This window comes from Micromesistius poutassou, assembly GCF_964030765.1.
Source record: "Micromesistius poutassou genome assembly, chromosome: 9".
In the NCBI taxonomy this organism is placed as follows: domain Eukaryota; kingdom Metazoa; phylum Chordata; class Actinopteri; order Gadiformes; family Gadidae; genus Micromesistius; species Micromesistius poutassou.
The window spans coordinates 2,310,473-2,328,017 of record NC_140279.1 but is presented as its reverse complement, the minus strand read 5'-3'; the positions used below and the strand labels follow the sequence as shown (position 1 = coordinate 2,328,017).

Sequence of the window (17,545 nt, the reverse complement as noted above, 5' to 3'; positions counted from 1 at the left end):
GCCGCCATCTTTACCGCAGAAGAGAACAAGATGTGTTTCACAAGGGGGGTTTCGATCGGATCCCCGGTCACCGTGATCTTCTACCTCACAACTGTCCGGAGTTGTTTACAGACCTCCAAGCCACTAGGTGGACAGGCAACAGTGGCTGAATTAAGTCCATAGGTTCCATGTTAATGTATGTTTTTTTAATCTAACGTTTCAGGATGTCACTGTCCATAATTGTATAATAAAGAAATCTGCTCCTACTGTTTCAGGTAAAATGTGAAAAAGTGCAAAAATATATTGTATATTCCATATTTATTATGCATGTATTAACAATTACACACTACAAAATATATAATACATTTTCCTTAATGTATGCAATTGCATATTAGTTACTTTGTTAATAATAACACATAATTAACCTAAAATAAAGGGTAGAATGAAGCCAGAAGCATCAAGTTTATTCAATCAAGTTTATTCTCCAACAGAGCCTCTGCAAAACTAGAGAAAACATCCTGTGCTATCACTTCATCAGCTAGCCTTTTTTTTCAGAGGAAGTCAAATCTGAAAAAAGGTCCCGATAACCACAATGTGTCGTTCCAGCAATGACAATTACATTGTTTGCATGGAAATAGTTTGACTTCGGTAGATTACATAGCACAAAATGAGAATGGCCCAGCATTAACCAAGATCACGGATGAGCCATTGATGTACAGCGGACCAAAAGAAGCTGCGCTGAAAGAACGCGAAATAGAGCCACCTCGTGGTTACAACGTGCACTGTATTATTTAGCTGGTTTTCGCTTTTTATTGTGCTGTTCATTTCACATAATACCTCGTTTCACAGACCGTATCTCGACTTGGCACTGTTAATTGTGCAATGTATAAATCCCAATATTTATATTATTTTTACAAAAGCAAATCAATACATTCAATTATTCAGTGTCAGACATACATTTATGCAGAATAATAAGAGTGCCCCATAGCATTTGTTTGACAGAATATAAATACTGAATCATGATTGTTACAAAACCCAAGCACGTCATACCTATTTTACTACCAAAGGACCCACTGTAAATCTTGTTACTTGTATCAAGTCTTACTTTCCACTAACAAGTAACAGGGTAGCTTTAATACCTAATGGCAATACAAATGCACCAGTATTTCCTATACAGATGCCTCTGTTACCTATATAGAACGATTTTCAAGTTAAACACACATTTCCTTTGACATCAAACTTTGCTCCAAGTAAGATTAAACATACATGGTTATTACATTCAGCCGTCGCTTACTGATTGCTTTTTTTTAAAGGGATTTCCATTAGTAGGGATTAACCCACAGCATAATTTGACAGAGGATATCACTTCAATTTGTCAAATTGTCAAAAAATGACTGGAGAAGTATGGCAATGTACCAAGTTATCTTCCACGAAATCTCACTTACCAATAAACCCCTCTTCCATCGCTTTTAAGCAAACCCTTCAAATCGTTTTACATTTTTCGAAAAAGTGAGTTTAAATGGTTAAAAAATATTACTCAGATCGGTTTATCACAATATAATATCCATGTTTGGGAACATTTATACTTAATTTGGTTTGATCTGTATAATTAACCCTAACTACTGACTAATTACTAATAACAATTTGCCACAGAAGGGTATTCAGGTTTGCATTCAGCTGCCATAACACGATTATCACACATTATACACAAACATTGCTTGTACACATTTACAGAAAAAGGGGAAACATATGGAAAATAAATATGTAAAATATGTATGTGCATATAAAACAAAAATTTTGTTTAACATACAATTATTTTAACGAGGCTGTCCCGGACGATCAAAAAAAAGAAGAAGGCAGCTTAGTGAATTCAAAGTAAAACAGAGGAATCGTTTTTGCAGACGGTTCATTGATTTTCCTCAAGGGCTTATCAATATAATTAAATGGTTCATGTTCGTAGAACATTACACTGAAGCAATACAACTAAACAAAAGGCCACACAAAACATTCAACTAAACCCTTAAAAGGGCATGGCAGTGACCTAAAGGTTGGTCTCCTCTTCCTTTCCTCCCGCTGTTCACATGGGGTTGATTAGTCCCTGTTTTGATCAATGCACATATCGCTGGTCACATCCCCTGAGACTCTACCATGCCGTCTTTATGGCGATGGCAGCTCCAGGAGCGAGGCTTCAGCAACTCCAGAAAGGATGGCTGGAAGAAAACAGAACAACCTCAGCAGCTCATATGTAAATATACATAACGTAAGTAAGACCTAGATGGAAGTGAGAATACAGAGACATGAAAATGTTTGCCAATGCATGTTACATATATTTGTATTATTTGTGTTAACACTATGTCAATGTGCTCTGTAATCAATTCCAAATCTGGTCCCATTACTGAAAAGACTCATAATATCAATTTGTTTAATCGTCAATTTACTTTCACTATCTCTTTGATCATCTTAAAGCCTAATCATCGTGCCAGTCCTATTAATGTCATGGATGAAACATTGTAACAAGTCCCTCCGGGTTATTTGTTAAGGCAATTTACACACAATGAAGGGCTTGATGCGATATTGTAATGTATAATACAATTTATAAATGTATCAAAGGTCAAATGTACCTCTGTGATGGGACAGAAGCGCTGGGCGTACCACTCCTGGCAGTACAGACAGATGATGACCCCCTGTCCCAGGAAGAGGGACGTCCACATGATGATGTTCCAGATGGGACCCCTCCTCCGGTCGTGGAGGATGAAGTTGAACATCACTGTGACCGAGGGCGCAGGGTCAGTCACAGGGCAGGAGAAAGCAGAACAACATACACAACAACACAAGAAACTCGTGGTGAAAAATAAACACACCAAACTACAGGCAAAAGTTTAACATTTCGGTGTAACTACATTCTATAACCAATTTCAGGATTCTATAACCAATTTCACCAATTGCAGGAAACTTTTCACTTTTTGCTCAAGACCGGGAGAGAGTTGCACCACTTCCTTCCAACTCGTACTACTTACTTCCGAAGCACATGAACAGGCAGAAGAGGACGGGGTAGAAGAAGCCAAAGCAAATGGCTAGAATATACTCATGAACCACCGCAGACATGGTGAACACAAAAAACATGGCGGCTGCACGGAATCGCATCCCAGACATCTGGAATGACAGGGAACAAAAGAGGAAGCAAACAAGAATAAAACATGCGTCTCAATGTTATATTGTTAGCAGATCCCTGAATAATAAGCAGAATATATCAAATATATTTTAAATAAAGACAGGTGATACAACTGCACGATAATGTGAATTACTATTACTTTGTCTGTGGTGTCCAAGTACCAGTGAACCTCTTGTTCATCTAGACTTTGTGTACTCACCCACAGGAAGTCCCGGTACACATAGTAGTACAGCCAATCATGGACAACCACATTCCAAGTACGATAGTAATTGGCAAAAGACGTTGAATTCCACCAATCCTGTAACATTAAAACCAAGATCCATTCAAAATACATTCACAAAACATCACGTTCAGGTTTGAGAGAATACACAGTGATCCCAATTCAACGTACCTTGTAAAACATCCTATCAGCGAAGCCGAGCATCTCGGCAAACGCATTGAGCCAACAATGAAGTAAGGCAAAGAAGGCCAAGAAGAGAACCAACGCACCTAGACGAGGAGACATAAGAAAGTCAGTGCTTGCATAACAATATATACAGTAGGTTATATCACAACACCAACAGCTCTCCTTTCACAGGGATGCAGTCAGACGAACAGCGATTTTGAATCAGGACAGTCAATGCAGTGTTGGTCTTGGCTGGGTAGGGGCATCCCACCTGGCAGGATGGAGTTGAAGACTCCGAGGACCAGGGACCTCAGGTCAAAGAGCTGCAGACTGATGTTTCGAAATTGTGGGATGCACAGCCGTACAAAGATGTAGTAGGCGTAGAACAGACATCCCAGCACCTGGGTGACACATTTAAGAGGCGGTCCGTTTAATTTTCAGTCACTTTATTTGAAGAACTCACTCTAACAATGACAGTGTTACACTAAAGTAATACTGGATCTTTAAAACAACAAGATTTTTTAAACAAACTGAACAAGACGCATCAGATGTTGGTACCTGCAGTAACTTTGTGGCCACGTAACCCCACCTAATCACTGGATTCCTGCATACAAGAACAAATGTAAGATGTTACACAACTTCTTGGACAATGGAATCAGCCAGTGAAAATGAAGAAAAAGCTGGTTTTACCTGGGGTAATGATCTCTGTAAATGAGAGTCGGTGCAAAGAGAAAATAGAGATACTGGTTGATATGTGGGACCAACGGGCCTGAATCTGTACATGAAACAAAGAGTCAGTCAGTCCGCAAAGAGTGTAGATAACAAGTCATAGGAAAATACCTTCAAAGAAGCGGACGACATACTGTTCTTCTCCTTAGCTGCTGAGAGCACTCGTGGAACGTTCTCCCGCACAAAGGAGTGAGTTTTCATCATGAGACGCACCTGGAACCAACACACAAACACATGCACAGGACATAAGGAGGTGGTTCAGAAGCATGAGGCGAAAGGGGAGACAAGGGAGCGCAGATCAAACTCTACACCATGATCAATGAGAGCCACCACCAGGCCGGTCCGTCACCTGCTCTAGGATAACGATGAAGGAGGACGCAGGTGGCAGGCTGTTGCGGACGGCCACGTAGGTAGGCAGGAACCCCAGGCCCACGGCTTGGTAGAGGAGAAAGGCCGAGCCATACAGCAGGCTCCACAGCCTGGGGTGGGTACTGCAGCCACACTGACTCTGGGCCCACGTCTGGAACAGCATAAAGGGAACCAGTGACGCAGACACGCACATGCAGATCCACGTGCACACCACCAGGGGAAACTGCCCAAAGACATAGACCAGGAGGTCAAAGTCCAGCACCAGTCTGGAGTGGAGGACAAAAAGGAGGAGAAGGAAAGGTTTTATTTATATATTTGTCAGGCCATTTAAATATAAAAAGGTGAGTGTAACACATTTGAGTCAAGTTGATCACACTCTGGGACTATAGGAATGCAGGACAAACTGGTTAAAGGAAACAAAACCTCTTATAATTAGAGATGACACAGTAAATCTATCAAACAGTATGATGAATAAATGAATACCATGAATACTGACTACTAAACTGAGTTCAGATTAAGAGATTTATAATTACCCAAACCGTGATACACTAAGCAGGTGTGTACGCTACCTGCCTTCGTCGATAAAATCCACGACCAGGGTGCTGAGTATGAAGAGTATGAGCAGGGCGATGAACATGTGGTAGATGGTCCGGATGTGGTTCACCTCAAACAGCTCACTGTTGGAAGCAGGAGATAGCCCTCATACTGGTTAATCTCTCAGACGGGAGGATGAACAGCAGCGATGGCCACTGAGGTCAGAGGGCTACATCTCTCAGACACGAGCCAAACTCTACTTACTCCAGCAGGGATCTGCGGTTCACAAATTGCTTGCCCTCACCATGGGGCGGCCGGATACTCCTATGAAACAAAGTCAAGACAAGTTAATGGAGGGACAGCAGATCTGATGAATTAAAGAGCAGAACATCTGGCACTTGAGGGCGAAGACAGTACCTGAGTTTGCTCCTCTCTTTGTCAGACATCGAGGGAGAGAAGTTTGCCGGTAAGGGGGCTGGCTCCAGAGAGACGGACTCCTCGATCAGACTGTCCACAAGCTCACTGACATGGCTGTCAAACTGATGAATCAGGTCACATCTAAGGTGCTGAGCAATAGGCAGGGACACAGAAACAGGTCACCAAATCAGAGGGCAGTGATGTCAAGCACTGAATGGACAGGAGAAGCAGTATTTAGTGTTCTTCTGGCTCCACGTGGCAATAAGATGCAAACATGATGCAAATACAAATGTGTTTAAATAGGATACATGATTTAAATAGTGCAAATTCCTCTTTCATTCATAATTCACATCCCTTTTTCCTGGCAAGGTATCCAGCATTGGGGGGAAGAGAAAGTGCAAACTCTAATTTATGAATTTCCATGCCCTGGTCTTATGATGAACCAAGACCAGACACAATTAATTCACATTCATGTATTTGTCTTCTGCTGATAACTAAAGCTTTGTTTTAAGTGACTCTGCCTCATCCAATTGGCTTAATGACCGACAAGACAAACAAGTCAAGTTGGGGTGATGGCTGCATAACCCATGATCAAAAATGTTAATAAGAGCACTGTGATACAACCATGTCATACAAGGGTGTAATCTTTCTCAACCTTTAGTAAATAGTTCAATAAACAGTTTCATCCATAATGTCATTTTTATAAGACAGAACAAGAATAATAGTAATAAAAAATAATAACTTAAATATTAGGCATTTTCTATATAAAAACACAATATAGCAAACCTCTGCTTTCATCTTCAGTTGCAGTTTCTTGCTGATCACATATTCAAATTCCATTTTTCCTGTTAGTATAAAAATAGAAAGGGCATTACATCATTTTGTAGAATGAATACATGGCTTATGCAGCAATGCCAATAAAAAGTCAGTTGAGTGGACTTTGCCTCCATTCAAATAAAGCCTTTTGATCAAAGTCATTGGCACACACCAACATCAACAGAGCCAGTTGCCTGATTAAGATTACTAAGGCTTACTGATGGTTAAGGTAAATAAACGATCAGTAAACATACATTATCTGTCTGTAACACAAACAGATTATGAGTACAGGGACATTTCAGGAGGCAGCACTATGCTCTTTATTCTTCCTTGTAGTATAAACAAAATCAGGAAAGGCCAGAAATAACAAAACATGAAGGTCCAAATTTGTATAATGGTATCAGGCCTGTAGACCAGTTTATACATTTGCCAACTTATTATTTTGTAATTCCTATAAATTCTTTAAATGGGGTTAGCAACTGTGGATGTTTACGCCTCTGCTATGAAAGACAATGATGAAGTCCAAATATATACAGCAGCATATGTTTCAGTGATATTTCAGTAAGATGACCTGAAGCTACAATTTGTCATGCACTTTGCCATCATGTGTGAGGTCATGCGTCCTAAGGAGTGTTTTTGGCTGGGAGTTCCTATTTGAACAACACAATGTTGAGCTTGTGATGCAATAGGTGAATCAGGATGAATCACCGACACATGGCCAGTAACATAGCAGTTCAACAATTTAGGCTGATACACCTTGTTAGGATGTATCCTAACTTCCCTATTCCTAGCATTGTATGTGTAATACACTCACAAGGGCTACACCAACAATGTCAAATCACCGATCTTAATTACATTTGTATTACATTTTCAGAAAGATACCTACATTGAGTGGACTATATTCAACATTCGCAATCCCTCACTTAACAACAAATAGCATAATTTTATTGGGATTGAATCCCATCTAGACACGGTGACCGTTGGCAATAGGAATATCTAGTCACTTATTCTCACCGTTGCTGTTTATGTGGTTTCCAAAGGCCTGCCGTTCCTCAGCCTGACTGCCTTCCATCACAATAGGGCTTTTCAGGTCAGAAAACGCAGGCATTTCGGGGATGATCCGCATACGTGGCCGAGCACCATTACAATCGCCACTGTCCATCCTGTAAAACACGATAACAAAAAGTGTGCTGCTGTGTTCAAATGTCGCACACAGTTTCTTGTGTTTCTTGAATGCATTTGTACGAGTTTTGCACGGAATCTACAAGCCACTTATAAACTTCGAAAATGCCATGGATTTGATTGTCAAATTCTCCCCAAACAAACAAATAGAGCGCAGGTGACAAGCGATGCAAACGTGCGCACATGACCGACGTGAGGGAGATAAACAGACCGGCGGGGTGAGTTCAAGACAGGTGATCCCAATTTAAGGACGCAGCTAGCCATTCACCCCCCGCTCGGATGAGAGAGTAAACAACAGCAAATCATCGTATTCCTATCTAATCGGCTGTAGGTAGCACTGGGTCTCGTCATTCACTGTTCTAGCGTTTGTCAGAGTTGATCAAATCTACGGGTCAAATCAGATCACTTGTTGATGTTACTGTCGTTAGCTAGCAAACATGCACCGAGATTCGGGTCGTGTGTTGTTGCCTCACAAACCTGTCTCCGCTGCTCCGATGACGGCGATGTCCGACGGAATAAATGCCGGCCGGTTTGAAATTCAAAACCTGTTATTGTCACCCACGGACAGCCACATCGCCGAACATCCGAGTAAATATTTAGGCGATGTTGAACGAGGACTTGGTTCTCATTGGTCAAAAGTCTCTCCTCCTTTTCTACGTCAGCGTTCCTCCTTTGCGTGGAGTCTTGTGTTTAAGGAATTCAAATAGGACACTGAAATGGGTTTCAGGATTGAACATGTCATGGCTATAATATGGCTAAACAATATAAATTGTTGTCCTATATGTAAAAAAACACAGTAGCACAACAATTAAACAACTTCTCCATATGCATAGCAGAAGTCATTAGTAATATATAGTAAACAACATTTGTAAACAGGTGCAAATGTCCATACAATTTTGTTATATAAATGATATAAAACAATGAAGACACATTTACACACACACACACACACACACACACACACACACACACACACACACACACACACACACACACACACACACACACACACACACACACACACACTATTACACACATTGCACACTAATAATACTAAAGAAAGAATAAAATAATAAACAAATATTCAATGAGGGCCATGAACTTCCACTGAATCGCATTTGTCCTAATAAACCTAAGTTAGATGAGAGCCGAAAACTAAACAGCCAATATTCAGTTTGTCCTTCGCAAACTTTTACAAAGAACGACTTCCACTTCAATCTCAACATGATTTATTATCAACCGGCAAGGTTGAGAGTCAACTCCTGCAAACTCAGTTTCTTTGAGCATGGAGACAAGGCGGGCAAACTGTTGGCAGGTGTCAGGTGTGTTCCATTAGTGCCTCTAGAGTAGACTGATCCCTGGAGCAAGGTCAGCTCCAGGCGACTATACAACAAACTCTACTGAAATTAGTAAAACAAGTTATATTCTTCCAAACATTCTCCAAACGATTGGAACCCTCTTTGTCTCTTAACATATAAACAAAGTTAACAAATCAGTTCCGGGAGATATGGGAGCACCCATAACCTTTTTTAAGGAGTGGGATGAACAGAGGATTGAACACAAAGCACATCTCACACAGCTGGCCCACACAGCTATTCAATTAGTATATCGCCTGGACCTGATGGCTACACTAGTGAGTTTTACAAAGCCTTTCGAACTGTGCTCACCCCGATCTAGGTTAGGGTATTCTAGGATGCCCTTCTGAAGTGCCGTTGGCCACCAACCATGTCGGAGGCCTCAATGACTTTAACAGCTTTAGCAGCTAAAGGCTGATCTTCGGTCTAACAAATTGCCTGCTGACTATAAATTACCTTTATGTAAAAAGTGTTTTTCCCTTCTTTGCAGATTACGTAAATGTAGAAAACAATTGATAACTTAAGTAAGTAATATTTATTACTATTATTATTTATTATTACTATAACATTGTTATTGTTGTTTTATTATTTAATGACAATTTTCTACCTTTTCCTTAGCTTATCCTTAATTTTGGTCATTGTTATTTGTTCCCTCCTAACTTGGTATCTTGGTATCTATGCTTGTGAGTGAGACTAGTGGGCAGATGAGTGCCAGGAGAACGGCCAACCTCTGACCACTGAGGGGCAGAGTGACCGGCTGCAACCTAGCTTGGATAAAAGTACTGAGTACACAGTGTCAACCTCATGGCCAATGGTGTATGTCTGTATGTATTTCTGAGCAATAACCAATAAAGAGATATATAACGAAAAAAAACTTTGTTATATTATGGCAAGTGCAAAGTAAATAACAACACTACAAATGTCTCCAAAAGGCAGTGTTACCCAACATACATATAATTCAAGTTATAGGGTAAGGTCAATCTTTGTAACAAGGAAACAATGAACAATCCATTAAATAATCACACTCAATTATGATTTACACACTGAAACAATTATACAAAGATGTAATACAGGATAAATTGAAATAATGCTATTCATGTTAATGCAAAAAAAAACCTAACCATAGTTATTTACACAATACACAATACACTCTCACACACACACACACACACACACACACACACACACACACACACACACACACACACGCACGCACACACACACGCATACACACACACACACACACACACACACACACACACACACACACACACACACACACACACGTGAACACACAAACACTATAGGAAACAGAGGGGTCCCAGGACAGCGGTTATCTCAGGAAACTGGGAGGAAAGCCCTTGGATGTCCACACCAACGCTTTGGACAGGAAGTAGCTTCATATCACCCCTGTGGTGGTCTGCACTTCCCATAACCCTCACCAGCAACTTGACCTAGAACAGAGTAAAGGGAAAGAGACACACAGACATGTTTCTACTATGGAAGGAAAAAACCCCATTGTTAAATTGTTGATTATATTATTATGTTTTTATCTATTTAAATTTTCCATAAGTCTGAAAATTATTATTAACTTTGCAGAAACTAAGACGCTTCATGATGGCTAGATGGACCTACAGCATGTTATTGAGTCTCACCTCACAGTTGGTCCTGGATATTGTAATGAGGTTTGAACCAATTTCCGTTGCAGAGTCTCCCAGCAAGTGGACAAGGATATTGGCTGAATCAGGTTTGTACGCTCTGCTGGAGTGATTGGTGGGACAACGGATGGTCACACTCTGGAAGGACGTGAGACTGTGTAACTGTAGAAACCTCAGCTGGACTACACCCAGGCCTGCATACTCAACCTATAAGGAATGATTGTTTTTGTTCAGTGGAATTGCTTTGACAAAAGAACTTCCCATAATGCTGTTGCATAATACTCAATTCATAATTATTTAGTCATCTTATAGTCTCACCGTTTTGAAACTTTGTTGATCAGTAATCCAATGCATGGTTGTTTTCCTTTTAAAAATGTCTGGTTCCCACCTCCCTGTAATCTAAAGAAGAACAGAGGTTTTGTGCTGCTCCGTATTAAAGGTCATAACAAAGACTTTCAGGTTTGTTATCGTTTGAAAATGCTGAGCCGTTGGCTTGCTTTTGTCATTAGAATCCATCCATTTGATATATCAGATTTTTTTTTTTTCCAAAGCACAGTGAAGCAACGCAGAGGTAGTTTCACATCCTGCTTCTGTTGCAAAGTCTGGAACAGACTGTTAAAATGTCATACATATCTATTTATTGGAAGCTTGGTCGGCCCAATTCAAGTTTCAAGTTGGAAATGAAATACTTAACTCTCATTCCCACAACATTGCAAAACAGGTAACATGAATACTAATAATCCATGTAAACCCTCAATCAAAAACATCCATGTAAACCCTAAATAATAACAATCCATGTAAACCCTAAATAAATTTAATCCATGTTAACCATAAAAAAGAATAACCCATGAATTATAGCTATTTAAAACTATTGGTGCTTTAGGTAAATTATTGATGAAAGGGTTTGCATTATGTTGATCACAGAGTAAATTCTAATCAATGTGCTAATGAAAGAACAATGATCTGTCTTGCCTTATCTAAGCCAACGTAGGTTTTTTTTTGAGTTACCTGTGGCGGTTGAGGGTCAATACAGGTTGATCCCCCTGCTGTGAAGTTACAGAACACCTGCACAGCGTCATAAGGACAGCCCTGGTTAGGATCCATGTAGAAGTAACCTAAAACATAGCAATGTTTATGGTGAATAATAGCATGTTGAATGTACCAATGGCCTTTCAACATACTTGATAAAAACATGCCTGTTCATGAAAGGCTTTAACATATTGAACCTTTCACAAAGTAATATCATTGCGTGTGAAATGGATAATCAGAATACTGAGCAAGTCAATGTTGATGCTTTTTACTGACTTTCAATGGTGCCAACTCTCTTTCTTATCATAGACAGATGTGGACAATTCCATAATAAGGAAACTAGAAACCTGTTTAGGGACATACCATCATTCAGATCAGGGTAGATGAGTCCCAGCTCATAACAGGTGGTGCCAGGGCTGTCCTTTGTCCCTTGAGGCCAGCTGAAGAATTCCTCATAATCCTCTGGGGATCTCCTCGGTAATGACCTAGATTGCTGAGAAAAGGAATCCAATGAATAATTTATTCAATACATACAACAGTTTAGCCAGCAAGCCAGACAGCCGTTCAGTCAGACAACAAACGAACAAACCGAAAAATAAATATAAAGGCCTAAAATATATATACGAGTTAAAAGTTGCACCAACTTTTTGTCTTCCTCTTCTTCGTGGTGTGAGGCTGGGTTTTATCTTGGGTTTTGGACTCTGGGTCAACACAGGTCTTAAGATATCTCTTGCCCTGGGTCTTAACCCAGGTCTTGTGCTTTGTCTTGGCGGTGGTTTAGGTCTCTTCCTGGGCATTGGCTTGCCGGGTACTCCTGGTTTACCCTGTGAAGAAAAAGCCATCAACAAGGTTCCTTTAGGTCTAATATAGTGGCCCTGAACAATACATTATCTTACTACAGACATCTTCAATCAAAGTCAACTGTGTTAAAGTCATGTTTTACCGGTAGTCCACGTCGGCCCCTCACTCCTTTCGGTCCTCTGTTTCCTTGTACGCCGTTTATTCCCTGTGATTACAGAACAACAGTGACACAGGGAATGTGGAGGATCCAACTATCATAATGTTGAAAGAGATTTCACAAAGATGTTATTCTTGTAGCTGTTGTCAGCTGGAGTCAGCATCAGTATTATCCACTCTGATTGTATGTATTGTATTGGTATGTGGAAACAGATGGAAACCTGGAAATAACCCTAATTTTGTGACTTTGTCCGATGAAAATTGGGCTTTGTATCCCAGAAAGACATGAATACAATATTGTGTGTAAAATCGCACTCTGTTTTCCCCTTGTTGGGCAGCCATATGCTCCACTGGATCCAGAGCCGTATGACCTCTGACTGCTGGGCTAGGTCAACACTATGTGAATGCTGTATTATGGAAAATGATTTAACCATCCACTACGATAAAATGTGGTCATCTGTGCATCAGGTAGAGATATCATATACGAAGAGCTTTCTGGTGTGAGAAATCATCGATCAAGGCTCCAGTATGTCAGTCAATTCTCTTTTGTATGATCCCATGAAGCACTTGAGAATGAGATCATTGACATCAAGATATCATTGGGATGGATACCTAGGTGGATGCCATTTGTGGATGTTCCATCCTTCAGATTAGATTAGTCTTTCGGGAGTGCTTTTACTGTGAGCTTTGAAGACCTATAGTACTGTGTGTGTGTGTGTGTGTGTGTGTGTGTGTGTGTGTGTGTGTGTGTGTGTGTGTCTATTGTATGTTTGTGAGCGTGTGTGTGTAGATACTGACCTTCTTTCCAAGGAGACCCTTTAATACCAATAGAAAGGGAATTTATCTGATTATTATGGTCATCAGCAGATATTTAATGTTATATTTTTCAAGATGAAGGTCAAAGTCACATACAGGTGTTCCTGGGAATCCTTCTCTCCCAGGTTGACCGTGCAAGCCGGTATATCCCTGCAAAAATGTTATATAGCTACATAAAAAAGCAACCATGCAATCCTACTAAATGCTATCTAATGGATAGGATAGCTTTTGACATGATGGTGGTCTTTCAGGTTGTAAGATACAAAAATAGCAAACCTCCATTCCTTTCAGACCTCTTCGACCATTTTGTCCCTGTAATCCTTGGTCTCCCTAGTAATAATCATCATACAGACAAGACAGAAAAGACCATGCATGTCAATTTTGGTACAATATTGGCGTTTTTTCGCTCAAGATGTGTGTGCTTTAATTTAGTATATTAATTTGGACCTACTTTTGGCCCCTGTGGTCCGATTGGTCCTTTTAGACCTCCATCACCTGGGAGACCCTATATGAAAAAGATAGTGTTAGGTCCAGATAAAGACTTTTTTATCAGATATTTAAGAAATAATACCACCCAAAACTATGAGATGATATTTGGTCAACACCTTTTTGCCGGCAATTCTGCTCTTCCCCTTTTCTCCCCTGAGTCCAGGAATACCCTGTACACAATTTCAAGACATGTTTTACATGGAAAATATCTTCATGCAGTCAAAGAAATACATTGTATAGAATGTGTACAAAGTCATATATTATATTGTTGATGTACCTGTGGGCCCATTGGTCCAGGAGGCCCGCGGTCCCCTTTTGGTCCAGAATAACCCTTCAGGGACCAATAGTAGAGAGATCATTGAGAAATATGTCTAAACACTATTACATTAGTCAAACATATTATACAAGAGAAATGTCAAGTATCATGGGAATACTGCAGAGATGTTTACTGTCATACCTTAAACCCTGGTGAACCACTGTTTCCTATGATGCCAGGTTGCCCTGAGGATCCCTGTTAAAGTAAACCAAAATAAAGTTTTAATATGTGATATGCTATGGCTGACCAACACAATCTAAAGCCTTACTGGCACTGGTATTTAAATCAACTCACTGCAACAATTAAATATTTAGCCCACCATTTTGCCAGTCAACCCATGTGATCCAGGAGCTCCAATGAACCCGATTCTACCCTTTGGTGCAAAAGGATGGATACCAGAATGTTGAAACCAAAAAATATTCCACTATCAGTAAACTATTGAACAAATCATATGTTTCGTCATGATATTTCCTACCATATATCCTTCATTTCCCTCCACTCCTAGTAAGCCATCCAAACCACTAAGGCCCTGGAAACATGCAATGAAAATATCTTTATTAAATATTAAAATATAAATATAAATAATTTTGTTATGTACCTTGAAAAACAATTAGATGCTTGTTTTGTGTTTATTGTTATACTTGCTTTCAATATGAGTGTTGCTAATGGGGATACTTGGTTTGAGTATAAGTGTTGCAAATATGGATACTTTGTTTGTGTATTAGTTTTGCTAATATAGGGATACTTGGTTTGTGTATTAGTAGTGCTAATATAGGGATACTTTGTTTGTGTATTAGTTTTGCTAATATAGGGATACTTGGTTTGTGTATTAGTTTTGCTAATATAGGGATACTTGGTTTGTGTATTAGTTTTGCTAATATAGGGATACTTGGTTTGTGTATTAGTAGTGCTAATATAGGGATACTTGGTTTGTGTATTAGTAGTGCTAATATAGGGATACTTGCAGGCTTTCCAGGTCTTCCTTCAGGGCCAGACCTCCCTCTGGGACCATGAGCCCCCTGAAACACATTTGTATTTTATCCCATTGTATGTTTTCAGTGATCGTGTTTGATAGATATGAGATAGAACGAAAGAATGCAAACAAAATAAGATTTAAAAAAACTCACAGACTTCCCTGGACCACCTTTGCCACCTCGATGCCCGTTTCGGCTACTTTTCCCCTTTTTTAGGAAAATAAACAAATATACAGTGTGTCTTTGGGTTAGACAGAAAGCAGTGTGTCCAGTTGTGCCGCTCTACTAATGGTCCTTGGGCAGTTGGTTGACTGCTGGGTGATTGTGGGTTTGATGTGTTCCTTCCCTCATACCTTTGTTCCCTGTAATCCTTTGCTTCCTTGATGACCTGGAGGGCCGCTGGGGCCAGGATGACCTTTGCCCCCTGGAGAGCCAGTGAACCCTAACTTCCCAAGTGAACCCTGAGGATGAAACACATCACAACCACCTTAGTACGTAGATACCCGAGGAGAGGCGATCGAGAAACAGTACAGTCGACTAGGATAGTTATTTCTCATAGAAGACACGCAGATGACTTACAGTTACCCCACGCGTTCCCTCCTCTCCCTTTGCCCCCGTTTGACCTCTACTTCCCTGGAGAACAAGGAGGCAGGCAGGGTATAACATGTGAAACTGCATGGTTAAGAATAGCATGAACCTGGCCAGCAGAAAAAGGTCAATGAATCGATGAACACACACCATGGCTCCCTTGATGCCTGGATGGCCAAGCCAGCCCTGTTCGCCATTTTCTCCCTGACGTGTGAAAACATACACAACATTCAAAGCATTGTATTTTTAAATGTTGGTTGTTATGCATTATAAGAATGAATGAATTTGGCATCAGACCTTCGGCCCAGCAAGTCCTGATTTCCCATCTGCTCCTCTATCACCAGGCAAACCCTTCAGAAATCAAGAAACAAGACCATGTTCATGCATTGCTCATGGTAACCTTAAGGGCTCTTTATGGTTCAACGTTCACGCAACGCAATGACCACGCAGACACTTCGACTTCAACTTCGATCTGCGTCGGGTTTTAGTGAGCGGACCAATCATAGCCCTTGCTGCTGCGTCGCCTCAACGGAAGGTTACAATTTTTGGGAGGCGCACGTCAGGCCCTTGCGGTGGACGCAAGGAGGGTCCGCAAGGAAGTAAGGGGTCTGTAACCCCCTTGCGTTGCGTGAACGTGGGCCATAATCAGCCCTTTACAGCCATCAAAGCATTGGGTATAATGTAATAACTTGATGGTTACTGGTGCTGATGGCCCAATGGGTCCCTGGAAACCAAGACTTCCAGGCGGGCCCTATAAGGACAAATTGTGCAAAATTAAAATTCCATATGATATGACTAAGGCCGCAGACAACAGTTCCTTCCCACAAATTACAGTCTGCCGCCAGTGAATTTCACTGACACAAACTCAAACGCTCAAACTCACAGTGTGTCCATGGAGGCCCTTCTCTCCTTTGGCTCCTCCCACTCCAGTGTCTCCCCCTGGTCCGTACCGCCCAGGGGGGCCAGGGGGACCCCTCATACCGAGCTCACCCTGCAGTCATAACCACAATCATATCCATACGCGAGCAGGAGAAGATCCGTCTGTTACAATTCAGCACCGCTAGCAAGTCTAGTTACTGTCTGACTGCTCCTCTCTGTTGACGTGACTGACCTTAAGTCCTGTAACGCCCTGGTTTCCTCTGTCTCCGGTCACTCCACTGTAGCCCTGGAGGAAGAGTGAACAGCCACGGGATAGTGAGAAAGATGAAGGTCCCAGGATTGAATCCACTAATATTTTGTGTTTCTGTGTACCTACCTCTTTTCCTGGCGGCCCTTTTGGCCCCTGAGGCCCGTGGTTTCCTTTATCCCCCTGAAGTCCCCTCGTCCCCTTTTCTCCCGCAGGGCCAACCGACCCTTTCTCACCCTTCCATGTGTGGGAAAGATTGAGATTATCGAGATAAGCTAAGCAAGATGACGCTGATCTTATGACGATCCGTGGTAAAATGACCACAAAATGACATTAAAGGTTAAATGATTTACTTACAGCTCTCCCTTTCTGCCCTGATGTACCCTCGACCCCCCTCGTTCCAATTGGACCCTAAAGCACAGTAGGACTGAATAGTTATTTTAAATGATCATGATTCACCGCAAGTCATTGTACAGAAAACATTTGGTTCTCTGGTAACAGCGTGTTGAGAAGACAAGAAACATCATATAGTGGCACATTGGGAACGATAATCAATACAGTCTGATGAATCTACCTCCTCACCATCGACACCAGCAACCCCCTTCTGACCCACAGACCCTAAAGATCCCTGCAGAAACACACAGACAGCCCAAC

The 17,545-nt window shown here is 41.1% G+C and overlaps 2 protein-coding genes across 2 annotated transcripts; both read right to left on the bottom strand.

Annotated features, from left to right (window-relative positions):
• Positions 1-1,887: 1,887 nt before the first annotated feature.
• soat1 (sterol O-acyltransferase 1) lies at positions 1,888-7,541 on the bottom strand. The gene is made up of 15 exons (XM_084473068.1): positions 7,416-7,541; positions 6,372-6,430; positions 5,586-5,734; positions 5,433-5,492; positions 5,204-5,311; positions 4,615-4,900; positions 4,400-4,478; positions 4,227-4,311; positions 4,095-4,140; positions 3,808-3,937; positions 3,543-3,640; positions 3,351-3,449; positions 2,997-3,132; positions 2,601-2,746; positions 1,888-2,189 (listed from the first exon to the last, which is right to left on the bottom strand). Exons 1-15 carry the CDS (start codon positions 7,525-7,527, stop codon positions 2,106-2,108), a joined length of 1,677 nt encoding a protein of 558 aa, XP_084329194.1. The 5' UTR covers positions 7,528-7,541; the 3' UTR covers positions 1,888-2,105.
• A 2,835-nt stretch (positions 7,542-10,376) lies between these two features.
• LOC311353602 (uncharacterized protein) lies at positions 10,377-15,215 on the bottom strand (the record flags this gene model as incomplete). Its single annotated transcript, XM_084473514.1, has 9 exons — positions 10,377-10,392; positions 10,694-10,734; positions 11,605-11,711; positions 11,989-12,118; positions 12,270-12,449; positions 12,569-12,631; positions 14,004-14,057; positions 14,165-14,218; positions 15,165-15,215. The coding sequence occupies 9 exons, from the start codon at positions 15,213-15,215 to the stop codon at positions 10,377-10,379; spliced, it is 696 nt and encodes a 231-aa protein (XP_084329640.1).
• Positions 15,216-17,545: the final 2,330 nt, after the last annotated feature.

What these genes read in the sequence shown, in the direction of transcription:
- soat1 (XM_084473068.1), bottom strand. Translation starts at nt 7,527, where the DNA reads ATGCGGATCATCCCCGAAATGCCTGCGTTTTCTGACCTGAAAAGCCCT. An exon ending in TACAGAGATCATTACCCCAG is followed by an intron (nt 4,141 to 4,226) that starts GTAAAACCAGCT and finishes TCTTGTATGCAG; the next exon opens with GAATCCAGTGATTAGGTGGG. An exon ending in CTGATAGGATGTTTTACAAG is followed by an intron (nt 3,450 to 3,542) that starts GTACGTTGAATT and finishes TTAATGTTACAG; the next exon opens with GATTGGTGGAATTCAACGTC.